At 36.4% G+C, this 27,323-nt stretch overlaps 1 protein-coding gene across 1 annotated transcript in view; it reads left to right on the forward strand.

Moving 5' to 3' along the window:
* The window catches only part of STK31 (serine/threonine kinase 31), an 82,365-nt gene that overhangs the window by 49,477 nt on the left and 5,565 nt on the right, over positions 1-27,323 (forward strand). The window contains 2 exon segments of the mRNA XM_019931277.3: positions 1,698-1,820; positions 15,442-15,510. Coding sequence (XP_019786836.2) covers positions 1,698-1,820; positions 15,442-15,510 — 192 coding nt within the window.

Raw genomic sequence — 27,323 nt, forward strand, 5'->3', positions numbered from 1 at the left:
TTTTCCAAAATGACTGCACTGTTTTTCATTCTCATCAGCGATGTATGAGGATTCCAGTTTTTCAACATCCCTGCCAATATTTTATTGTCTGAGGAGTTCCCTTTTGACTAGTAAAAGTCATAATGCTTTTTAATTTTTTTTTAAAGAGTTTTTTTTGATGTGGACCATTTTTTTAAAGTCTTGATTGAATTTGTTACAGTTATTGCTTCTGTTTTATGTTTTGGTTTTTTTGGCCGCGAGGCTGTGGGATCTTAACTCCCTGACCAGGGATCGAACCTGTACCCCCTGCATTGGAAGGCAAAGTCTTAACCACTGGATTGCCAGGGAAGTCCCCATAATGCTTTATTTGTTGGTCATCTGCAAGTTATAGGATAATGCCACCTGTCTGTATACAGTTTCAGTGGTGTTCATGTGGTACCCCAAAAAGAAGAGAAAATAAAAATGTAAAACTATAATGAAATGCTGGATTATAGAGGATTTATACATAGTAGATTTGCTGAAATGTTTATTTTAATGAAAATTAGGATAACATCTTAAGAAAAATAACTGAACTGTGAGTTTTAAAAAGTTCTCAATTCATAGGGATCCTGGTTAGTTTACCTTTTGAACATGCCATTTGCACAACTATAGATATGACTCCAAAGAATTCTTCCTGTTTTATACTGATTTGTCAGCTGTTATTATCCAACAAAACATTGTTTTTAATCTCTATTTAAAATTATTTACTTTGAAATATGGATTAAACTCACCTTTTGCTGCATTTTTCACCCACTCTCAGATTGAAGTACTAATCAGGAAGGGTAATTTGAAAAGCAGACTGTAGTCAAGAACATTGCTTTTCATACATCATACTGCATGTGAATCTCCTGGGAATCTTGTTAAAATGCAATTTTTAGAAATTGAGTTAAAACTAGTATATGATACTATATGTTTCAGGTGTACATAAAATGCAGATTTTTATTCAGCATTTCTGGGATGGAGATTTTGTATTTCTAACAAGCTCCTGGGTGATACTCTAGCTGCTGGTCTTTGGACCACACTCTGAGAAGCAAGGATAATGATGGTAGTGATATGTACTGGGTAATTATTGTACTGATTACCTTTACCTTTACAATAACTCTGTAAAGTAGTTACAAATTAATTAATTTCCTTTTTACAAATTAATTAATTTAGGCTCAAAGTGGTTAAAGCCCAAGGTCACATAGCAAATAAATGGCAGAGTGGGAATTGCAGTCAAGGTTTGTCTGAATCCAGGGTTCATGTTCTTGTCATTCATCATCCTTTGGTACATTGGAAATGGTGTACTTAGAAAATGGTCAGTAAGGAAGTACTTTGTAGACTTGTGGTTTTTAAAAGTTATTTAGAATTTTCAGAATTAGAAAATAGCACTGCCTCTAGCCCTTATGAAGTGTGTTTTTTTTACAAAAGAGTACCAAATTCTTAAAGAATCACTAGTTCTTAGTTTTTAGTCTGCTGGAGTCTACAATGTGAAATGTAACCATAGTCTCACTGTTAATTTCATGAGACTGATTTTAAGAGCAATTTATAATAGTGGAAATTAGGTAAAAATATTTGAAAGCAAGAGAGAATAAAATATTTCAAATGAATATTTTTTGTGTTGATTAAATGCAGATTACTTCACAGAATGCTGCCTCAACTGTGTTGCCTTTAAAATATTTAACCTACTGTTTTTGTAGAGTCAGCGAGCCTCAGTGAACATGATGATTGGTGACTTGAGTTTGCTATCACCTGAATTGAAAATGGGAAAACCTGCTTCTCCAAGTTCTGACTTATATGCTTATGGCTGCCTTTTATTGTGGGTATGTTATTTTTTTATTGAAACAGATAAGTCATTTATTTATATATATTTCAGTATAGAAAGTGATGGTTTGAAGTGGCTTTCCTCAGTATATTACTCTGAATAAAAAATAGTGGTAGATTTTTAGTAGAAAAAAATTTCTTCCCACTTGTTTTTAAAAGGTTGTCATAAACTGTTGCTCTACAGTTGATCTTTGAACAACATGGGTTTGAACTGCCTGGGTCCACTTAAGCGCAGTTTCATTTTCAGAAGTATATACTATAGTACCACTCCATCCATGGTTGCGCACGTACAGAGGAACCAGGGATATGGAGGGCCAACCATAAATTCTATGCGGGTTTTCAACTGTGCCAAGCTTCGGCACCTCTAACCTCCATGTTGTTCAAGAGTCAGCTGTACTTCTTATCATCTGTTGTGTACTTTCTAAAAATTGGCTTGATAATATGTTTTACATAGCATGCTACTGTCTTAGTTTTATTGAAGTCAAGATTAACAGTGAGGATGGTTTTGTCCTATATTAATCTGGAAGTAATTCATGCATATATGGAAAATAAATATTAAATGATATTAAATAAGCCTTGAGTAAAAGTTCCTGCTTTGAGTGTAAACCAAATAGCTATTTCTAATCCATGGTTTAAACCCGTTCTTCCTGTGAAATATGAGGGGTTAAGTGTTAACAGGGAAGGATGTCTGTTCTCACTTCTTCTGTTTAACATTGTACTGGAGGTTCTAGCCAGGGGTCAGCAAAATTTTCCATAAGCGGCCAGATGGTAAATAGTTCAGGCTTTGTGGGACATATGGTTTCTGCTGCTTTAGCCTGAAAGCAGCTATAGACAGTACATAAATGAGCGAGTGCCTCTGTTCCAATAAAACTTTATTTATGGATATTGAAATTTGAATTTCATATAATTTTCATGTGTCATGAAATAGTATTCTTTGATTTTCTTTTAAACATTTTAAAATGTGAAAACCATTCTTGGCTTGCATGCTGCATGAAAACAAGCAGTGGGATGGATTTGGCATACAGGCTGTAGTTTGCTAATCCTGGTTCTAGTTAGTCAAATAAGGCAACAAAACAAAAAGCATACAGTTTGAAAATGAAGAAGTAAAGACATCTTTATTTGCAGGTGACATGATTAATTATGTAGAAAATCTTTATGAATGTTATATACATTAATGCTACTAAAACCAACAAATTTAGCAAGGTTGCAGGATACAAAGTCAGTATAATAATTAATTGGGTTTCTTTATACTAGAAAATTGAAATTAAACAGTCATTTACAGAAGTATAAAAAATATGGAGCTTTTAGAGCTAAATTGACAAAAGATTTGCAAGATCTTTATACTGAAAACTACAAAAGTATTGTTGAGAGGAACTAAAGAAGGTGTAAATAAATGGAGAGATGCGCCATGTTCATGGACTGGAAGAATCAGTGTTGTATGGATGTGAGTTCTTCTCAAATTGGTCATAGTTTTGATACAATTTCAACAAAACTCCTTCTAGGCTTACTTTTTTTTTTTTTTTGACAGTAATTGACAATCAGATTCTGTAGTTTATATGAAAATACATGGGATCTGGGATAGCTAAAACAATTTTGAAAAAGAATACAAGTGGAGGATTTTAACTGATTTTAAGACTTAATAAAATTACCATAAATCAAGACAGTGTGATATTGATGTAAAGTTAGACATGGATCAATGGAACAGAATAGAGACAGTAGAAATAACACCCACTAAAATATGGTCAGTTGATTTTTGACCAAGGTGCCAGGACAGTTCTATGAGGGAAAAGATAGTCTTCAACAAATGGATAACAATTGGGTATTTGTACATAAAAAATAAACTTTGACTCATTCATTGCACAATGTATAAAAATTAACTCTAAGTGTATATTAGACCAAAATGTAAAACCTAAGTCTCTAAAACTCAAGAATAAAATACAGGAGAAAATCTTACTGAGTTTGGCAAAGATTTTTTGTAATAGGACACAAAAAACATCAAGTATAAAAGAAAATAATTTGGATTTCATCAAAATTTAAAATTGTGCTCTTCACAAGACACTGTTACAAAAATGAAAGGCAAGTCATACACAAACTTGGAGGAAATATTTGCAAAACATATATCTGACAGAAGACTTCTATACAGCTTACAGTGAACTCTTACAACTGAATAATAAGAAGACAACTCAAAAATGGACAAAATATTTAAATAGGCACTTACCAAATAAAATGTCCAGATGGTAAATAAGCATGTGAAAACATGCTCTCAATATCATTAGTCATTGGGGAAATACAAATTAAAACCAAAAGGAGATACTACCACACGCCCACTATAATGTCTAAAATTAAAAATACTAACCACATCAAGTGTTGGCTAAGATGTATAGCAACTAGAACTCTCATATATTGCTGAGGGGAATGTAAATGTAACAACCACTTTGGAAAACAACTTGGCAGTTGTTAAAAGGTTAAACATATACCTATTATATGACCCAGCTGTTTTACTCCTAGATATTTAGCCAAGAGAAATAAAAGCATATGTCCACACAAAGACTTGTACAAAAATATTCAAAGACATTTTATTTGTAAGAGCCAAAAAATGGGAACAACCCAAATGTCCATAAACAGATGAATGGAAAAACAGTCTGCTATATATTCATTGGAATATTACTCAGCAATAAAAAGGAATGAACTATTAATACAGGCATGCCTTGTTTTATTGAGCTTCACTTTATTGCACTTCACATATATTGTGTTTTTTTATATATTGAAGATTTGTGGCAACCCTGCATGTCAGATGATGGTTAACGTTTTTTAACAATAAAATATATTCTTAAATTAGGGGATGTACATTGTTTTTTATTCTTTTATTTTTTAACATCTTTATTGGAGTATTAATTGCTTTACAGTGTTGTAAAGTTTCTGCTGTATAACACAGTGAATCAGCTATATGTATACATATATCCCCATATACCCTGCCTGTTGCATCTCCCTCCCCCCCTCCCTATCCCACCCTTCTAGGTGGTCACAAAGCACAAAGCTGATCTCCCTGTGCTATGCAGCTGCTTCCCACTAGCTATTTTACATTTGGTAGTGTATATGTCAATGCTACTCTCTCACTTTGTCCCAGCTTACCCTTCCCCCTCCCCGTGTCCTCAAGGCCATTCTCTGTGTCTGTGTCTTTATTCCTGTCCTGCCCCTAGGTTTTCAGAACCATTTTTTTTTGATTCCATATATATATATGTGTTAGCATATGGTATTTGTTTTTCTCTTTCTGACTTCGCTCTGTATGACAGACTCTGGATCCATCCACCTCACTACAAATAACTCAATTTCGTTTCTTTTTATGGCTGAGTAATATTCCATTGTATATATGTGTACCATCTTCTTTATCTATTCATCTGTTAATGGACACTTAGATTGCTTCCATGTCCTGGCTATTGTAAATAGTGCTGCAATGAACATTGTGGGACATGACTCTTTGAATTACGGTTTTCTCAGGGTATGTGCCCAGTAGTGGGATTGCTGGGTCATATGGTAGTTCTGTTTTTAGTTTTTTAAGGAACCTCCGTACTGTTCTCCATAGTGGCTGTACCAATTTACATTCCCACCAACAGTGCAAGACGGTTACCTTTTCTCCACACCTTCTCTAGCATTTATTGTTTGTAGATTTTTTTGATGATGGCCATTCTGACCAGTGTGAGGTGATATCTCATTGTAGTTTTGATTTGCATTTCTCTAATGATTAGTGATGTTGAGCATCCTTTCATGTGTTTATTGGCAATCTGTATATCTTCTTAGGAGAAATGTCTATTTAGGTCTTCTGCCCATTTTTGGATTGGGTTGTTTGTTTTTTTGATATTGAGCTGCATGAGCTGCTTGTATATTTTTGGAGATTAATCCTTTGTCAGTTTGCTTCATTTGCAAATATTTTCTCCCATTCTGAGGTTTGTCTTTTTGTCTTGTTTATGGTTTCCGTTTCCTTTGCTGTTCAAAAGCTTTTAAGTTTCATTAGGTCCCATTTGTTTATTTTTATTTCCATTACTCTTGGAGGTGGGTCAAAAAGGATCTTGCTGTGATTTATGTCATAGAGTGTTCTGCCTATGTTTTCCTCGAAGAGTTTGATGGTGTCTGGCCTTACATTTAGGTCTTTAATCCATTTTGAGTTTATTTTTGTGTATGGTGTTAGGAAGTGTTGTAATTTCATTCTTTTACATGTAGCTGTCCAGTTTTCCAGCACCACTTATTGAAGAGGCTGTCTTTTCTCCATTGTATATTCTTGCCTCCTTTATCAAAGATAAGGTGACCATATGTGCATGGGTTTATCACTGGGCTTTCTATCCTGTTCCGTTGATCTACATTTCTGTTTTTGTGCCAGTACCATACTATCTTGATTACTGTAGCTTTGTAGTATAGTGTGAGGTCAGGGAGCCTGATTCCTCCAGCTCCATTTTTCTTTCTCATGATTGCTTTGCCTATTTGGGGTCTTTTGTGTTTCCATACAAATTGTGAAATTTTTTGTTCTAGTTCTGTGAAAAATGCCATTGATAATTTGATAGGGATTGCATTGAATCTGTAGATTGCTTTGGGTAGTAGAGTCATTTTCACAATGTTGATTCTTCCAATCCAAGAACAGGTCATATCTCTCCATCTATTGGTATCATCTTTAATTTCTTTCACCACTGTCTTATAGTTTTCTGCATACAGGTCTTTGTCTCCTTAGGTAGGTTTATTCCTAGATATTTTATTCTTTTTGTTGCAGTGGTAAATGGGAGTGTTTCCTTAATTTCTTTTTCACATTTTTTTATCATTAGTGTATAGGAGTGCAAGAGATTTCTGTGCATTAATTTTGTATCCTGCAACCTTACCAAATTCATTGATTAGCTCTAGCAGTTTTCTGGTATCATCTTTAGGGTTCTCTATGTATAGTATCGTGTCATCTGCAGACAGTGACAGTTTTACTTCTTTTAGATTTGGATTCCTTTTATTTCTTTTTTGTCTCTGATTGCTGTGGCTAAAGCTTCCAAAACTGTTGAATAATAGTGGTGAGAGTGGGCAACCTTGTCTTATTCCTGATCTTAGAGGAAATGGTTTCAGTTTTTCACCATTGAGAACGATGTTGGCTGTGGGTTTGTCTTATATGGCCTTTATTATATTGACGTAGGTTCCCTCTATGCCTACTTTCTGGAGAGTTTTTATCATAAATGGGTGTTGAATTTTGTTGGAAGTTTTTTCTGCATCTGTTGAGATTATCATATGGTTTTTATCCTTCAGTTTTTTAATACGGTGTGTCACATTGATTGATTTCTGTATATTGAAGAATCCTTGCATTCCTGGCGTAAAACTCACTTGATCATGGTGTATGATCCTTTTAATGTGCTGTTGGATTCTGTTTGCTAGTATTTTGTTGAGGATTTTTGCATCTGTGTTCATCGGTGATATTGGCCTGTAGTTTTCCTTTTTTGTGACATCTTTGTCTGGTTTTGGTATCAGGGTGTTGGTGACCTCGTAGAATGAGTTTGGGAGTGTTCCTCCCTCTGCTAAATTTTGGAAGAGTTTTAGAAGGATAAGTGTTAGCTCTTTGCTAAATGTTTGATAGAATTTGCCTGTGAAGCCATCTGGTCCTGGGCTTTTGCTTGTTGGATGATTTTTAATCACAGTTTCAATTTCAGGGCTTGTAATTGGTCTTTTTATGTTTTCTATTTCTTCCTGGTTCAGTCTCAGAAGGTTGTGCTTTTCTAAGAATTTGTCCATTTCTTTCAGGTTGTCTGTTTTACTGGCATATATAGTTGCTTGTAGTAATCTCTCCTGATCCTTTGTATTTCTGCAGTGTCCCTTTGTATTTCTGCCTTTTTCATTTCTAATTCTGTCGATTTGAGTCTTCTCCCTTTTTTTCTTGATGAGTCTGCCTAATGGTTTATCAATTTTGTTTATCCTCTGAAAGAACCAGCTTTTAGTTCTATTGATCTTTGCTATTGTTTCCTTCATTTCTTTTTCATTTATTTCTGATCTGCCCTTTATGATTTCTTTCTTCTGCTAACTTTGGGGGTTTTTTTTTGTTTTTTCTCTAATTGCTTTAGGTGTGGTGAGGTTGTTTATTTGAGATGTTTCTTGTTTCCTGAGGTAGGATTGTATTGCTATAAACTTCCCTCTTAGAACTGTTGCTGCATCTCATAGGTTTTGGGTCATCGTGTTTTCATTGTCATTTGTTTCTAGGTATTTTTTTGATTTCCTCTGACTTCTTCAGTGATCTCTTAGTTATTTAGTAGCATATTTAGCCTCCATGCGTTTGTATTTTTTACAGTTTTTTCCTGTAATTGATATCTGGTCTCATAGCGTTGTGGTCAGAAAAGATAGTTGATACGATTTCAGTTTTCTTAAATTTACCAAGGCTTGCTTTGTGACCTAAGGTGTGATCTATTCTGGAGAATGTTCCATGAGCACTTGAGAAGAAAGTGTATTCTGTTGTTTTTGGATGGATTGTCCTATAAATATCAATTAAGTCCATCTTGTTTAATGTGTCATTTAAAGCTTGTGTTTCCTTATTTATTTTCTTTTTGGATGCTCTGTCCATTGGTGAAAGTGTGGTGTTAAAGCCCCGTACTATGATTGTCTTGCTGTTGATTTCCCCTTTTATGGCTGTTAGCATTTGCCTTATGTATTGAAGTGCTCCTATTTTGGGTGCATAAATATTTACGATTGTTATATCTTCTTGGATTGATTCCTCGATCATTGTGTAGTGTCCTTCTTTGTCTCTTGTAATAGTCTTTGTTTTAAAGTCTATTTTGTCTGACATGAGAATTGCTACTCCAGCTTTCTTTTGATACCCATTTGCTTAGAATAATCTTTTTCCATCCCCTCACTTTCAGTCTGTGGGTCCCTAGGTCTGAAGTGGGTCTCTTGTTGACAGTATATATATGGGTCTTGTTTCTGTGTCCATTCATCCAGTCTGTGTCTTTTGCTTGGAGCATTTAATCCATTTACGTGTAAGGTAATTATCGATATGTATGTTCCTATTACCATTTTCTTAATTATTCGGGGTTTGTTTTTGTAGGTCTTTTCCTCCTCTTGTGTTTCCTGCCTAGAGAAGTTCCTTTAGCATTTGTTGTAAAGCTGGTTTGGTGGTGCTGAATTCTCTTAACTTTTGCTGCCTGTAAAGGTTTTAATTTCTCTGTCAAATGTGAATGAGATCCATGCTGGGTAGAGTAATCTTGGTTGTAGGTTTGTCCCTTTTATCACTTTAAATATGTCCTGCCACTCCCTTCTGGCTTGCAGAGTTTCTGCTGAAAGATCAGCTGTTAACCTTATGGGGCATTCCATTGTAGTTATTTGTTTCTTTTCCCTTGCTGCTTTTAATATTTTCTCTTTGTAATTTTTGATAGTTTGATTACTATGTGTGTTGGCATGTTACTCCTTGAATTTATCCTGTATGGGACTCTCTGCGCTTCCTGGACTTGATTGACTATTTCCTTTCCCATGTTAGGGAAGTTTTCAAGTATCCTCTCTTCAAATATTTTCTCAGACCCTTTCTTTTTCTCTTCTTCTTTTGGGACCCCTATAATTCGAATGTTTGTGCATTTAATGTTGTCCCAGTGGTCTCTGACACTGTCCTCAATTCTTTCCATTCTTTTTTCTTTATACTGCCGTGTGGTAGTTATTTCCACTATTTTATCTTCCAGGTCACTTATCTGTTCTTCTGCCTCAGTTATTCTGCTATTGATTCCTTCTAGAGAATTTTTAATTTCATTTCTTGTGTTGTTCATCATTGTTTTGTTGCTCTTTTGTTCTTTTAGTTCTTTGTTAAATGTTTCTTGCATTTTCTCCATTCTGTTTCCAAGATTTTGGATCATCTTTACTGTCATTACTCTGAATTCTTTTTCAGGTAGACTGCCTATTTCCTCTTCATTTGTTTGGTCTGGTTGGTTTTTACCTTGTTCCTTCCATCTGCTGCATATTTCTCTGTCTTCTCATTTTGTTGAACTTACTGTGTTTGGGGTCTCCTGCAGGCTGCAGGTTCATTGTTCCCGTTGTTTTTGGTGTCTGCCTCCAGTGGGTAAGGTTGGTTCAGTGGATTGTGTAGACTTCCTGATGGAGGGGACTGGTGCCTGTGTTTTGGTGGGTGGGGATGGATCTTGTCTTTCTGGTGGGCAGAACCGTGTGCGGTGGTGTGCTTTGGAGTGTCTGTGAACTTAGTATGATTTTAGGCAGCCTGTCTGCTAATGGGTGCAGTTATGTTCTTGTCTTGATAGTTTTTTGGCATGGGGCATCCAGCACTCGAGTTTGCTGGCTGTTGGGTGGAGCTGGGTCTTAGCGATGAGACGCAGATCTCTGGGAGAGCTCTAGCCAATTGATATTATGTGGGGCTGGGAGGTCTCTGGTGGTCCAGTGTCCTGAGCTTGGCTCTCCCACCTCAGAGGCTCAGGCCTGGCACCAGGCCGGAGCACCAAGACCCTCTCATCCACACAGCTCAGAAGAAAAGGGAGAAAAAAAGAAAGAAAAAAACCCAGTAAATAATGAAAGTTAAAAAAATTACGAAAATAAAAAATTTTTTAAAAAACTATTAGAATAATAAAGTAGTAATGATAAAAAAAGATAAAGAAGAGAGCAATCAACTCAATAAACCCACCAATGATAACAAGCACTAGAAACTATACTAAGATAAACATAAAAGTCAGAAAGAAGTCAGTTGCAGAGAGCAAACCCCAAGTCTACAGTTGCTCCCAATGTCCACAAGCTCTTTTTGGGATGAGTCGTTTTCTATTCAGGTATTCCACAGATTCAGGGTACTTCAAGTTGATTTTGGGGATTTAATCTGCTGCTCCTGAGGCTGCTCGGAGAAATTTCCCTTTCTCTTCTTGTTTGCATAGCTCCTGGGGTTCAGCTTTGGTTTTGGCCCCGCCTCTGTATGTAGGTTGTCTTCAGGCCTCTGTTCCCACCCAGACAGGACAGGGTTAAAACAGCGGCTGATTAGGGCAGTCTGGCTCACTCAGGTCGGGAAGAGGGAGGGGTAAGGTAGTTGTAATTGGAATGCAGGGCGAGCCCGCAGTGGCAGAGGCTGGCGTGACGTTGCAACAGCCTGAGGCGCGCCGTATGTTCTCCCGGGGAAGTTGTCCCTGGATCTTGGGACCCTGGCAGTGGTGGGCTGCACAGGCTCCTGGGGTGGGGGTGTGGATAGTGACCTGTGCTCGCACACAGGCTTCTTGGTGGCTGCAGCAGCAGTTAGCGTTTCATGCCCGTCTCTGGTGTCCGAGGTGATAGCCGTGGCTCGCACCCATCTCTGGAGCTCGTTTAGGTTTTGCTCTGCTTTCTGTGGACAGACAGGGAAAGAATACCCTCTCCTTGCACACCCCGAAATAATAGTCTCTTGCCTCTTAGGAAGGTCCAGACTTTTTCCCAGACTCCCTCCCCACTAGCCGTGGTGCAGTTGTCCCCTTCAAGATGTCTTCACGCAGCCAACCCCAGTCCTCTCCTTGGGATCTGACCTCCGAAGCCTGGAGGTGATAACATCCTCCCTTGCTGGGAACACATAGTGCATGTTTGGAACTTAGTTAATAAGTGCTTTATGAACTTCATCTCATTGCATCCTCCTAAACAACCATGTGAGGGAGCACATCATCATCCTAAGTGTAGACGTGAGGCATGTGAAAGTCAGAGAAGGACATCACTTCTTAAGTAACGTCCCATCTCAGAATTTCAGTGTCTTGAGGCTGCGTTCAAGACCACCTTCTGCATTCACATCACATATTAAGCCTTGAAGGTGCAGTCTTCACTGAAGCCAATGATAAACAATTGCTGAAGGGGCCCAGGCTTTGGAAATAAGTTACTAATAAGTGTCATTGCACTGATTACAGTGAAGTCTCTTATATTTTACAATGCCCTATTAAGGCATCTCTAACCTTGTCTTCTATGAGCTCTTTGGTGAGAAGTCCTCCTTTTAGAAAGCCTTACATGGATGTGAGTAACACTTCTGTTTAGAGGTCAGGTGTACTTTTTATACATTATGCTTCGTTTTGATGTTTAATCCCCAACTAAGAGACAAGGGGAAAAGTAATATTCCATATCTGTCATTCCTTTAGGTACAGCTGATGTGGCCTATGATGAGTGCCTTTCACCAATATTCCAATTAAGAGAAATCTCAAGAGAAGGAAAATGGGTGGCAGCCCCCTAAAATCTGGAAGTGATGCTAATATCGTAATTAAGCAGACTGAGTGGAATGGATCTCATTATTACCGAATTGTATGTAGGAGGATTAAGGCTTCCAGGCTGGATGGAGCCACTAACATCTCTAATGCCCTCCTCTGTGCAGGAATTTCATGTGTTTCTGGACCTCCTTTGAGACCCACCCAAGAACCTCAGACTCACTATTCCTTTCTTATTGGATCCAAGTGCAGAGAGCTTGGAGTTCACTTCTCAAAGTGTGTTATTTATGAGGATCATCTGTAACATCTACCCGTATTTTTACTCTTTTCAATTCTTTTTTCATTCCTGATGTTTCAGTATTTATTCTTCTATCATTTCCTTTCTATTTTAAGAACTTACTTTAGCCATTCTTTCAAGGTAAGTCTGCTGGTGACAAATTGTTAGTTTTCCTTCATCTTAATTGCGCCTTCATTTCTGAAGGATGTTTTTTGCTGCGTACAGAATTCTGGGTTTATAGTTCTTTTCTTTCAGTGCTTCAAAAATGCTGTGCCACTTTCATTGGGCCTTCATGGTTTCTCATGAGAACTCCACTGTCATTTGAATCATTATTCCTCTTATAGGTAATGTGATGTTTCTCTCCACCTGTTTTTAAGACTTTGTTTTTAGTTTTCTGAAGTTTGATTATGATGTGTCTTAGCACGGATTTCTTTGGGTTTACTCTCTTTGGGGTTTGCTCAGTTTCTTCAGTTTGTGTTTTTTAGCAAATTTGTGAAATTTGGTTCAGCTGTTATTCATATAACTATTTTGTTAATCCTACACTCTTTCTCCTTTTTTTCTGAGACTGATGATACAAATTTTGGATCTTTTGTTATTGTCCCACAGGTTCCTGAGGCTGTGTTCATTTTCTTTCTGTTGTTCAATCCAGATATTTTCTGTTTTTCTATCTTCAGTTTCATCAGTGCTTTCCTCTGTCATATTCATTCTACCAATGTTGAGCCAATCCAGTGAGTTATTTCTGTTGTTCTGTTGTTGTTTTTCATTTCTAAAATTTCTATTTGGTTTTCTCTATATCTTCTGTCTTCTTTGCTGAGGCTTTCTACTTTTTTTTTCTTTCATGCATGTTTCTAATTGATCTCTAAGCATTGTTATCATGGCTCCTTTAAAATCCTTGTCAGATAATCCTTGCATCTGTGTCCTCTTGATGTCTTCTGTTGATTGTCTTTTTGTCATTTAAGATTTTGTTGGTTTTAAACTTGACATGTGATTTTTGATTGTAGCCTGAACATTTGGGGTATTATGTTCTGAGACTCTGCATCCTATTTAATCTTCCTTTTTTGCAGACAGTTACCTTGTTTAGGTGTAGTGTACAGTTTCAGATGACTTTAGATCTTCAGCTCCCCATTGAGCTCTGCTGACACCACCTCAGCAAAAGTGGAATGCTGATTTGTACTACTTTGCCTCTTCTCGTTCCTGATGGTTGGGAGTGGAAATTCATCTCTCTGTTAACAGAGTGCAGGGAGCAGGAGGAGCAGAGTGTTAAACTGTTACTGCTTCACCACTGCCTTATTCCATCTCCGTGTACCTGTTGCTACCTGGTGAGGGTATAAGTTTCCTTTCCCGCTGGGTCCTCCTGTCACCTGGGGAGCGGAGAGGGAAAAATAGAGTGCTGGCTAACACTGCCTCACACTGCTTTTTCCACTTTGTTGCTGTTGAGTGGTAGTAGAAGATAGCTGTCCACTGGGTCCCACTGACAGTACCCCTTGGAGTAGATTGCCAACTAGTGCCATCACATACAACCTTGTTCTGCCTTTTTGCTGATGAGTATGGGTGGGAGTTCAGCTCCCCACTCGTACCCACAGCCCCGCTGACAGTTTTTCCTTTGGTGTTTGGCTGGAGTAGAGGCTGTTACCAAAAAGGTTTTCTGTTCTGCTAGACTACCCTATTCACAGTCCTTTAGCTAGATGGAGCAGGCTTTTCTTGGGGCTCTTTTGGTCTGTGACTCTTGCCATTTCTGGGTTGCAAGCTTCTCTAGCATCCATTGTGGGATATAGGAGAGTCAGAAATAAAACCCAGGGAATTCACCCTTGTGTCATTTCTTAAATCCCAAGGTTCCTAGCCACTTCACTTTCTTCTTTCCTCTTTAGCTTCTTATTTCCACTTTTCAGAGTCTTCTTAGGTTTGTTGGTTATGTTATATTTAGATTTTATTTTAAGAGGGGAGACTGGTATGGAATGGGACCCCTTGAACACCTTGGGAACTGAATGCTTTTGCAGAATGTTACCACCATATCAGTCTTACTTCTGTTAGGTCCTCAGTGCTTTCTTTTAGTCCTTTCACCTGCCCACAGTCAGTTCATTCTCATATTTCCCTCAACGATTACTTTAAACCTTTTACTGCTTTCCTCAAGCCCCTACCTAAATCTTATACCCGTTCTTCTCAGTAGACCTTGCCTCTTAATTTTTTTTTTTTAAACTGAGATATGTGCTTTCCATAAAATTTCAGTGCTTCTGTCTACAAACTGGTCACCTCTTTACCTGGTCTTCTGTCTTCTACTCCTATCTCAGAGAATTAAAGTGCTCCTTCTCTAGTGTAAGCCATCTGCATGTGACCTTGACCCCATTCTCTCTCCTGTTCTAATACCTCACTTTTACCATTCTTCTGTCTTCGCTGTATCTTTAGTCTATTTCTTTTCTTTTTATTCTTCACCTTTCCTTTAGCCTAAAAATATGGTTAAGTCTGATCTATCAGGAAAAAAATATCCACAGTAATTACTTTACCCATTGTTTTCTGTGACACAATACCTTCTAAGTTCTTCTTTTGCCTCTGTGACTGGGCATTTCTTTTACTCCTCTTTACTACCTATCTGTTAAATGTTAGTGTTCCGAAGGATTTAGCCCACATCCTACTAAAGTTTTCACTGTACAGCCCTTCCTTGGGTGTTGTTGTTTACTCTCATAGCTTCTGGTACCACCTGTTTGTTGCAGTTCTTACACTTATGAGAGTAATCTAGTCCTCTTGCCAGAGTTTCAGCCTTGTGTATATATGCCTTCCTTTTGGCTGACTTTACCTTAATTTATTAAATACCTTATCTTGTTCCAGAAAGGATATAAGGCAGTTCGCAGGGGTACTTGAAAACAGAGCAAGATATTATAAATTGAAGATGAGAAGAAAGAAGAAAATGGTTGTGGACATAAAGTAGAACCATGAATGGGAGTGCTACAAAATTTTAATATATTTGCTTATAAAGTGAGGAAGTATTAAAAGTGCTTATAGTGTGTACATCAACTCTGCTTGATATGTTAGGAGCCCCAGGGACTGTTTGGTAGTTGTTATTATGAAAGTTTTTTTATCCTGCAAGAACTAATGTGCTTTCTTTGAGCTCTGCTCTTCTCTCTAGAACCTAAAAAGTTCCAGATTTGCCTCTGCTATAGGATCAGTATTTTGGTACATTGGGAACTTATTCATTCTCATTCTCTTTAACAGCTCTCTGTTCAAAATCAGAAATTTGAGACAAATGAGGATGGAATCCCAAAGGTGGATCAGTTTCATTTGGTATGTTACCTTTTTGTCATTTACTGGTTGGAAACCTGTGATATAGGTGTGTAACAGTAATATAAACTTAAATATTTGACTGAAGATGTCCTCTTATTTTTGTAAGAATACAAAATAGCATTCACAGTAAAGAAGTATTGAAAAAATTTAAGTGCAGAACTTACACTATTGCCAGAAAACTACTGCTAGAGAGTACTACTGGATTGTATGTTTGTCACACAAATTGTATGTGTAATCTGTGTAATAATTAAGGAAAAACAGTCTTTGCTATATCTTCAAAGATCACATTATACTAAAATTAGTGTTTTTACTACTTTTTATAAGTACCTGGTTGTATCTTTTCTTTGTCGTACATCTGTGTCATTCATACTGCTTTGATATATATATATAGATAGATAGATAGATAGATATAGATATACAGACAACCTATTTTGAGTATCTTCTATATCAGGAATTGAACTAGGTGCTGCTTTATAGGATTACAGCATTGAAGGAGTTAATAATTTAGAAATGTGAACAAGTAAACAACCAATATTTATATATAGAATATTAAGAAAGTACTCTGGAGGGAGCTGATCTTTAATTTGGCAGAAAAAAGGGGAGGAAAGAGGCTGTTCAAAAATGCCACCAAATAGTTATTTGAGGTGAATCTTCAACGTTGATCTTTTGAAATGGAATAGTCCCCAGTGTGACTAGATATTAAGGAGTTAAATATGGCAGCAACATGTCTATAAAAGTATAATGATACTGAGCTGCATGAGCTGCTTGTATATTTTGGAGATTAATCCTTAGTCAGTTGCTTCATTTGCAGATATTTTCTCCCATTCTGAGGATTGTCTTTTCATCTTGTTTATGGTTTCCTTTGCTGTGCAAAAGCTTTTAAGTTTCATTAGGTCCCATTTGTTTATTTTTGTTTTTATTTCCATTTCTCTAGGAGGTGGGTCAAAAAAGATCTTGCTGTGATTTATGTCATAGAATGTTCTTCCTGTGTTTTCCTCTAAGAGTTTTATAGTGTCTGGTCTTACATTTAGGTCTTTAATCCATTTTGAGTTTATTTTTTGTGTATGGTGTTATGGAGTGTTTTAATTTCATCCTTTTACATGTAGCTGTCCAGTTTTCCCGGCACCACTTACTGAAGAGTCTGTCTTTTCTCCATTGTATACCCTTGCCTCCTTTATCAAAGATAAGGTGACCATATGTGCATGGGTTTATCTTTGGGCTTTCTATCCTGTTCCATTGATCTATATTTTCTGTTTTTGTGCCATATTGTCTTGATTACTATAGCTTTGTAGTGTAGTCTGAAGTCAGGGAGCCTGATTCTTCCAGCTCCATTTTTCTTTCTCAAGATTGCTTTGGCTATTCAGTGTCTTTTGTGTTTCCAAAGGATTAATCTTCAAAATATACCTGCAGCTCAATATCAATAAAACAAGCAACCCAATCCAAAAATGGGCAGAAGACTTAAATAGATGTTTCTCCAAAGAAGATATGCAGATTGCCAACAAACACATGAAAGGATGCTCAACTTTACTAATCATTAGAGAAATGCAAATCAAAACTACAATGAGGTATCACCTCACACCGGTCAGAATGGCCATCATCAAAAAACTCTACAAACTATAAATGCTGGAGAGGGTGTGGAGAAAAGGGAACCCTCTTGCACTGTTGGTGGGAATATAAATTGATATAGCCACTTTGGAGAACAGTATGGAGGTTCCTTATAAAACTAAAAATAGAACTACCATATGACCCAGCAATCTCACTATTGGACATATACCCTGAAAAAAACATAATTCAAAGAGTCATGTCCCACAATGTTCATTGCAGCTCTATTTACAATAGCCAGGACATGGAAGCAACCTAAGTGTCTATCGACAGATGAATAGATAAAGAAGATGTGGCACATATATACAATGGAATATTACTCAACCATAAAAAGAAATGAAATTGAGTTATTTGTACTGAGGTGGATGGACATAGAGTCTGTTATACAGAGTGAAGTAAGTCAGAAAGAGAAAAACAAATACCATATGCTAACACATATATATGGAATCTAAAAAAATAAAATGGTTCTGATGAACCTAGGGGAAGGGCAGGAATAAACACAGACGTAGAGAATGGACTTGAGGACTGGGGGAGCGGGAAGGGCAAGCTGGGCCAAAGTGAGAGAGTAGCACTGACATATATACACTACTAAATGTAAAATAGATAGCTAGTGGGAAGCACCTGCATAGCCCAGGGAGATCAGCTCAGTGCTTTGTGACCACCTAGAGGGGTGGGTTAGGGAGGTTGGGAGGAGATGCAAGAGGAAAGGGATATGGGGGCGTATGTATATGTATAGCTGATTCACTTTGTTATACAGCAGAAACTAACACAATATTGTAAAGCAGTTATACTCCAATAAAGATGTTAAAAAAGTCATAATGATCAGACTGTAAAAGTTCTCTTGCCATTTTTTTAAGAGACTATTTTATGTTACAACTGCTTTTATGGCTTTATTTTCTTAAGAGCAGTTTTAGATTCACAGCAAAAATGAGAAGGTAGAGATTTCCCATAGGTTTCCTTCCTCCACATATGCAGTTTATCCATTATCAACATCCCCTACCAGAGTTATACATTTGTTGCAACTGATACCTACATTGATACATCATTATTTCCTAAAGTCCATAGCTTAAATTAAGATTCACTCTTGGTGTTGTACATTCTTACAGGTTTGAACACATGTATGATGCCATGTATCTACCATTATAATATCATACAGAGTATTTTCATTACCCTAAAAATCCTCTGTGCTCTACCTTTTCATCTCTACTTTCTCCAAACACCTGGAGACTGATCTTTTTCCTGTCTTCATAATTTTGCCTTTTCCAGAATGTCATATAGTTGGAATCATACAGTATGTAGCCTCTTCATATTGGCTTTTTCCACTTAATCATATGCACGTAAGTTTCCTCTATGTCTTTTCGTGGCTTGATAGCTCATTTCTTTTTAGCCTTGATCCATTGTCTGAATGTTCCACTATTTATCTCTTCACCTACTGAAGGACAACTTGGTTGTTTCCAGGTTTTGACAATTATGAATAAAGCTTCAATAAACATCCATGTGCAGGTTTTTGTGTGGACATAAGTTTTTTATTTCCTTGGGTGAGTAGCAAGGAGTGCAGCTGCTGGATTGTATGGTAATAATATATTTAAATAGTTTAGTTTTTAAAGAAATTGACAAACTGTCTTCTAAGCTGTACTGTTTTTGATTGCCACTAGCAATGAGTAACCGCTCCTGTTGCTCCACAGCCTTACTAGCATTCGGTCAGTGTTTTGAATTGTGGCCATTCTTATAGATGTGTACTAGTATCTCATTGTTTGAATTTACTTTTCCCTGGTGCCACGTGATGTGGAGCATCTTTTCATATGCTTATTTGCCACCTGTATATCTTCTTTGGTGAGGTATTTGGCAAGGTCTTTGGCACATTTTTTAATCATGTTTTCTTATTGTTGAGTTTTAAGAGTTCTCTGTATATTTTGAATAACAGTCTTTTATCAGATACGTCTTTTGCAGATATTTTCTCACAATCTGTGGTTGTCTTCTAATTTTCTTGAATGTGTCTTTTGCAGAACAAATTTTTAATTTTAATGCAGTCCAGTTTATTCTTTCCTTTCATGGATTGTGCTTTTGGTATTGTATTTTGAAAATCTTTGCCAAACCCAGCTTCATCTATATTTTCTCCTATGTTTTCTAGGAGTTTTATAGTTTGCATTTGACATTTAGGTCTGTGATCCTTTTTGAGTTAATTATTGTGACAGGTATAAGATCTGTGTCTAGATTTATTTTTTTGCATGTGGATGTCCAGTTGTTCCAGTACCATTTGTTGAAAAGACTATCTTCTTCATTGTATTGCCTTTTCTCCTTTGTCAAAGATCAGTCTATATTTATGTGGGTCTGTTTTGTTCCACTGATCTATTTGCTTATTCTTTTACTAATACCACATAGTCTTGACTACTCTAGCTTTACAGTGAGTTTTGAAGTTGGATAGTAACAGTCCTTTAACTTTATTCTTTTCCTTTAATTTTGTATTGGCTATTATGGGGCTTTTGCCTCTCAGTGTAAACATTAGAATCATTTTGTTGATATCCACAAAATGACTTGCTGGGATTTTGATTGAGATTGCATTGAATCTATAGATGAAGTTGGGAAGAATTGATATGTTGACAATGTTGTGTTTTTTTCCATGAGCATGGAATATCCATTTATTTAGTTCTTTAATGTCTTTCATCGGAGTTTTATAATTTTTTTCTCAAATAGATCCTGTACATATTTTGTTAGATTTCTACTCAAGTATTTAATATTGGAGGGTATAAATACAAATGGTATTGTGTTTTAAAATTCAAATTCTACTTGTTCATTGCTGGTATATAGGAAGATGATTGAATTTTGTATATTAACCTTATGCCTACAAATTTTCTATAGTCACTCAACTAGTTCTAGGAGTTTTTTATTGGATGCTTTCATATTTTCTACATAGACAGTCATGTCATCTATGAACGAAGACAGTTTTATTTCTTCCTTCCAGCTGACATGACCTCATATTCTTTTGGTAGTTTGAACTGCAATGAAGGAACACACATAGTTTTGTTTAACTCTGTATGGTCTCTTATTTGACCAAAAAGTTTTTGTTTTGTAGTACCTACTATTATCCCATGAAATTAATTTTTTAAATAAATTTATCTATTTTTTTTTTTACTTTATTTTTGGCTGCATTGGGTCTTCATTGCTGCACGCGGGCTTTCTCTAGTTGCGGTGAGCAGGGGCTACTCTTCATTGCGGTGCACAGGCTCTAGGCGCGCCGGCTTCAGTAGTTGTGGCTCACAGACTCTAGAGTGCAAGCTCAGTAGTTGTGGCACACGGGCTTAGTTGCTCTGTGGCATGTGGGATCTTTCTGGATCAGGACTCGAATCCGTGGCCCCTGCCCTGGCAGGAGGATTCTTAACCACTGCGCCACCAGGGAAGCCCATGAAATTAATTTTTAAACACACATTAAGAATGATTATTAAGGAGTTTTGCCCCACTTCTTGGGCAGTAGTAAAAAACATTGGAGACAACTTTTGGGAGATTATGAAACTATTCATTACACCTACCGGCCATCTCTATAGAATGGAATAACGAAGAAGGTTGATAATGTTTTACATTTTTGAAAAATGTATGATACAGAGTTTTTGCCATTAAAAAACTAGCAGTTACAGGTTACAGCTTCACCCAAAGCGAACACTTGAAACTCATGTTCTTTCAGGTTTGATAGAAAAATTACCGTGTAACAAATTATCCAGAAATTTAGTGATTTAACACACATTTATTGTCTTAAAAGTTTGTGAGCCAGCAGTGCAGCTTATTTGGATCCTCTACTTCATGTCCTTTCACAGGCTGCAGTCAAGTTGTTGGGTGGGCTATAGTCATCTTAAAGGTCGACTGAGGAAGGATCTGTTTCCAGGCTCACATAGTTGTTGGCAGAATTAGTTTCTCTCTAGTTGTTGACCAGAGCTTGCTGTATTTCCATCATGGCAACTTTTCTCATCAAAGTGCATAAGCAGAGAAAGCAGTAGAAAAGAGTGTGTTAGTTAGACATAAGTCACAGTTTTTCATAACCAGCTCATGGATGTGATATCCATCACTTTTCCTCTTTGTTAGAGCCATTTCACTAGGTCAAGCCCATATTCAAAGGGATGGGATAATGTAACAAAATGAATACTGGGAAGTAGGGCTGACTGGAGGACATCTTAGAGGTCTGCCTACGACAGGTTGTAATCTGTCAGCCATGTGCTAGACACTCTGCTAGCTGTATGTGTAAGGAAGATGAATAAACACAAGAAGTCTCTCTTTAATGTGGGTAGCTATGTGTGGACATTAAATTAGAAGAATACTTGGCATGTGCAGTATTTGCTTCTATCTGAGGCAGCCATTAGTGCTGGGAATGGTGTTGTCTTTACCCACATTTTGTGATCCCGCATAGTTATCAAACAAATGAGGGAGCTCTTGTCTGGACTTTGCAGGGCCCATGTCACAAATGGAGAGAAATCATGGAATTATGCAATGAAAGAGGTATGAGAGGATAATTAATTCACTTGTCCCCAGCCTCCTGGGAGAACTTCTTCAATAATATCCCTAACAAATGGCCTTCATTCTCTGCTTAAATACCTTTAAGTTTGGAGCAACCCATTTCACTATTGTACAACTCTTATATTTATTATAAGGTTAGTTCCTTCAAATAGTTGTTCCTTCACATAACGTGTATGATGCAAAATTCAAGAGTTACAAGAGGAAGCACATGCTGTTAGAAATCTCTCTATTTGTATTCCATCAGCTATCCAAGTCCCTTCCCTAGAAACACTTGTTATTGCTAGTTTCTTGTGAATCTTTCTATAAAAGTCTGTGTATGTATCCTTTTAAAAATAGATAATTGTTTCATTAAGTTTTAAAAAAATTTATATTTGGTCTGTAAGCTCAATAAAGCAGGGACTTTGTGTTATGCATCATTGTATCCCCAGTGTCTGTAGCACTGCTTTACACATAGTAGGACCTTAATAAATATTTTTGAATGAATGAATCTTGCTTTATTATATTTTTTCTGGTTAAATGATCTTCATCTGCTATTTCTTGGACCTGCCTTTTCCCTCCATTTCCCGTTTATATTTTTAATCCTTCTCAAATCAGTTTTTGTGTATGATATGAAGTTAAGGATCTAATTTTATCTTATTATATGTGGACAGATAGTTGACCCAGCACCATTTATTCAATAATCGGTCATTCCCCATTGATTAATAATGCCAGTCTATGCTGTATCAAATTTCCATGTATTCATGAACCTATTTTGGGCCTATTCTGTTCTTTGACTATTGATCCCTGTGCTGGCACTACACTATTTTAAATGCTGTATCTTTGTAGAGGGCTTTGGCTTTCCTTCCTCACATTTTTCTTTAACATTGCCTTGGCTATTCTTGTCACTTTATTTTTCCATATGAATTTTGGCACCAACTTGTTAATAACTCTTCTGAAAAACACTGTTGAGACTTTGAAAGTATATTGAATTTATAGGTTAATTTGAAGGAGAATTGCTATCTTAATGATACACTATTTTTGTGATTGGGAAAATAATAGCTCTCCATTTGTTTAGGACATTATTTTACTTGTATTGATTATAAGATAGATTTTATTATTATTACTAATATTTTTTGTTCTAACTAATTACATAAGTAGTTTTAATTATATTCAAAGGTACATATATCATGTAGCAAAAATTGATTCTTTTTTTCATTTCTTAAAATTGGGGTATAATTAACATATAACATTATATTAGCTTTAAGCATTCAACATAATGGTTCAATATTTATATACATTGTGAAAATGCTTACCACGGTAAGTCTAGTTAACATCTATGACCATAACAGTTACAAATTTTTGTGTGTGTGTGTGATGAGAACTTTTAAGATCTACTCTTCTAGGAACTTTCAAATATAAATACAATATTATTATTAAAGAAACATTTATTTATTTGTTTATTTATTTTGCCTGCATTGGGTCTTTGTTGCTGTGCTCTGGCTTTCTTTAGTTGCGACTAGCAGGGGCTACTCTTCATTGCGGTGCGTGCGCTTCTCATTGCAGTGGCTTCTCCTGTTGCGGAGCATGGGCTCTAGGCGTGCGGGCTTCAGTAGTTGTGGCTTGCGGGCTCTAGGAGCACAGGCTCAGTAGTTGTGGCACATGGGCTTAGTTGCTTCGCAGCATATGGGATCTTCCTGGACCAGGTCTCGAACCCGTGTCCCCTGCATTGGCAGGTGGATTCTTAACCACAGCGCCACCAGGGAAGTCCCAGTATTACTATTTTTTAAAACAATTTATTATCTCTGAAGTTAGGCTATTTCTCATAATCGAAGTCTTTTTATCATGGTTCATAGTTTTATTGGGAATATTTTAATTCCTTAGTGTTTTAATGTCCCTTATGTTAAATGAAATATGGCATGTCTTTCAGTGAAGTTTTATAATCATTTTAAAATAGCTTTATTGAGAAATAACTTAAACACCTTACAGTTCACCCATTTAAAGTTTACAACTCAGTGATTTTTAGTATATTCAAAGATGCATGCAAACTATCACCACAGTCAGTTTTAGAGCATTTCATTACCTCAAAAAGAAATTCCATATTCCTTAGTTATGGACACTCTGTGTCACTATCCAGCCACACCAGTCCTAAATGACCACTAATGTACTATTTGTCTCTCTAGATTTTTTCTATTCTGGACATACATATGAATGGAATCATATGATACGTAAACTTTTATGATTGGCTTCGTTAATTTAGCATACTGTTTTCAAGGTTTATCCAAGTTTTAATGTGTATCAGTACTTACTCCTTTTAATGGCTGAATAATATTCCATTGTGTGGATTTACCACATTTTATTTATCCTTTTGTCTGTTAATAGACATTTGGGTTGTTTCTACCTTTTGGCTATTACGAATAATGCTGCTGTAAACATTGGTATACAGGTTTCTCTGTGGACATATGTTTTCATTTCTCTTGGGTATGTACCTCAGAGTGGAATTTCTGGGTCAAGCTGTAACTCTGTGTTTAGTTGTTTGAGGAACTGCCAGACTGTTTCCCAAAGTGGCTGCAACCATTTCAAATTTCCATCAGCAGTGTATCAGGCAAGGTTCCAAGTTTTCATCCTCCCCAACACTTGTTTTTTACCTGACTTTTTGCTTCTAGCCATCTTAGTAGGTGTGAAGTAGCATCTTGTTGTAGTTTCAATTTGCATTTCCCTGATGATTAACGATGTTGAGCATCTTTTCATTTCCTTATTGGCTGTTTGTGTATATATATATATATATATATATATATATATATATATTTTCTTGGTGAAATGTCTATTCAGAACCTTTGATCATTTTTAAATTGGGTTATCTTTATATTACTGAGTTGTAAGAGTTATATTCTAGATACAAGTCCTTTATTAGATATATGATTTGCAGATATTTTCTCCCATTCTGTGGGTTGCATTTTCACTTTATTTTTTTATTGAGGTATATTTGATATACAGTATTATGAGTTTTCAGGTGTACAACATAGTGATTCACAATTTTAAAGGTTATGTTCCATGTATAGCTATTATAAAATATTGGCCATATTTCCTGTGTTGTACAATATACCTTGTAGTTTATGTATTTTATACATAGTAGTTTGTAACTCTGAGTTCCCTACCAATATCTTGCCCCTCCCCCCTCCCCTCTCCAATAAACTGGTAACTACTAGTTTATTCTCTATATGTGTGATGCTGTTTCTTTTTTCTTATATTCACTAATTTGTTTTATTTTTTTAGATTCCGCATATAAGTGATATCATACAGTATTTGTCTTTCTCTGTCTGACTTGTTACACTTAGCATAATACCCTCCAAGTCCATCCATGTTATTGCAAATGGCAAAATTTCATTATTTTTTATGGCTGAGTAATATTCCATTGAATATATATGCCACATCTTCTTTATCCATTCATATGTTAGTGGGCGCTTATGTTGCTTCCATATATTGGCAATTGTAAATAATGCTGCTATGAACATTGGGGTGCATGTATCTTTTTGAATTGTTTTCATTTTTTTTGTATATATACACAGGAATGGAATTGCTAGATCATATGGTAGTTCTATTTTTAGTTTTCCGAGGAACCTCCATACTGTTTTGCACAGTGGCTGTGCCAATTTACACTCCCACCAACAGTGTAGGGGGGGTTCCCTTTTCTCTACACCCTCTCCAGCATTTGTTATTTGTGCTCTTTTTGATGATGGCCATTCTGATGGGTGTGAGGTGATGTCTCGTTTTCATTTGCATTACTCTGATGATTAGTGATGTTGAGCAGCTTTTCATGGGCCTCTTGGACATCTGTATGTCTTCTCTGGAAAAATGTCTTTTCAGGTCTTCTGCCCATTTTTAAAATGGGTTGGTTTTTTTGATGTTGAGATGTATGAGCTGTTTGTTTATTTTGGATGTTAACCCCTTATCTGTCATATCATTTGTAAATATTTTCTCTCATTAAGTAGGTTGTCTTTTTATTTTGTCAATGATTTCCTCTGCTGTGCAAAAGCTTTTCAGTTTAATTAGGTCCTGTTTGCTTATTTTTGCTTTTATCTCCTTTGCTTTAGGAGATAGACCCAAAAAATATATTGCTGGGGTTTATGTCACAGAATGTTCTGCCTATGTTTTCCCCTAGGAGTTTAATGATTTCAGGTCTTACATTTAGGTCTTTAATCTATTTAGAATTTATTTTTGTATATGGTGTTAGAGAATGTTCTAATTTCATTCTTTTACATGTAGCTGACCAGTTTTCCAGCACCACTTATTGAAGAGACTGTCTTTTCTCCGTTGTATTTTTTTTTTTTTTTTGCCTCCTTTGTAGATTGATTGATCATATGTGCATGGGTTTATTTCTGGGCTCTCTATTCTGTTCCATTGACCTATGTCTTTGTTTTTTGTGCCATTACCATGCTGTTTTGATTACTGTGGCTTTGTAGTATAGTCTGAAGTCAGGGAGTGTGATACCTCCAGCTTTGTTCTTTTTTCACAAGATTGCTTTGGCAATTTGGGTTATTCTCTGGTTCCACATAAATTTTAGGATTATTTGTTATATTTCTGTGAAATACGTCATACGTGTTTTGATAGGGATTACATTTAATCTCTAGATTGCTTTAGGTAGTATGGTCATTTTAACAATATTAATTCTCACAGTCCAAAAACATAGTATGTCTTTCCACTTCTTTGTATTATTTTCAGATTCCTTCATCAGAGTTTTATAGTTTTCAGAGTATAGGTCTTTCACCTCCTTGGTTAAGGTTATTTCAAGGTATTTCATTCTTTTTGATGTGGTTTTCTTTATTTATTTTTAAAAGATTTATTATTTATTTATTTATTTTATTATTTTTGGCTGCATCAGGTCTTAGTTGCAGCACGTGGGATCTTTGTTGAGGCATGCGAGATCTTTTGTTGTGACATGCTGCCTTCTCTCTTGTTGTGGTGCGCGGGTTCCAGAGTGCATGGGCTCTGTAGTTTGCGGCATGCAGGCTCTCTAGTTGAGGTGCACAAGCTCAGTAGTTGTGGCGTGTGGGCTTAGTTGCCCCGTGGCATGTGGGATCTTAGTTCCCTGACCCTCATCCCCTGCATTGTAAGGCAATTCTTTACTACTGGACCACCAGGGAAGTCCCTGATGTGATTTTAAATGGGATTGTTCTCTTGCTTTATCTTTCTTATACTTCGTTACTAGTGTGTAGGAAATAAACAGATTTCTATATATTAATCCTGCATTTTTCAACTTTAATGAATTCCTTTATTAGTTCTAATAGTTTCTTGGTGGCGACTTTAGAGTTTTGTATATATAGTATTATGTCATTTGCAAATAGTGACAGTTTTATTTCTTCCCTTCCAATTTATGTCTTTTATTTCTTTTTCTTGTCTGATTACTATGGATAGGATTCCCAATACTATTGTAAATAGAAGTGGTGAGAGTGGTCATCCTTGTCTTGTTCCTGATTTTAGAAGGCTTTTAGCTTTTCACTGTTGAGTATGATGTTAGCTGTGGATTTGTCATAGATGGCATTTATTACATTGAGATATGCTCCCTCTGTACAAACTCTGATGAGAGTTTTTATCCTGAATGGATGTTGAATTTTTGTCAAATGCTTTATCTGTGTCTGAGATGATCATGTGATTTTTATCCTTCCTTTTGTTAATCTGGTGTATCATAATGATTGATTTGTAAATATTGAACCACCCTGCATACCTGGAAT

Source organism: Tursiops truncatus, chromosome 9 (genome assembly GCF_011762595.2).
Source record: "Tursiops truncatus isolate mTurTru1 chromosome 9, mTurTru1.mat.Y, whole genome shotgun sequence".
Lineage (NCBI taxonomy): Eukaryota > Metazoa > Chordata > Mammalia > Artiodactyla > Delphinidae > Tursiops > Tursiops truncatus.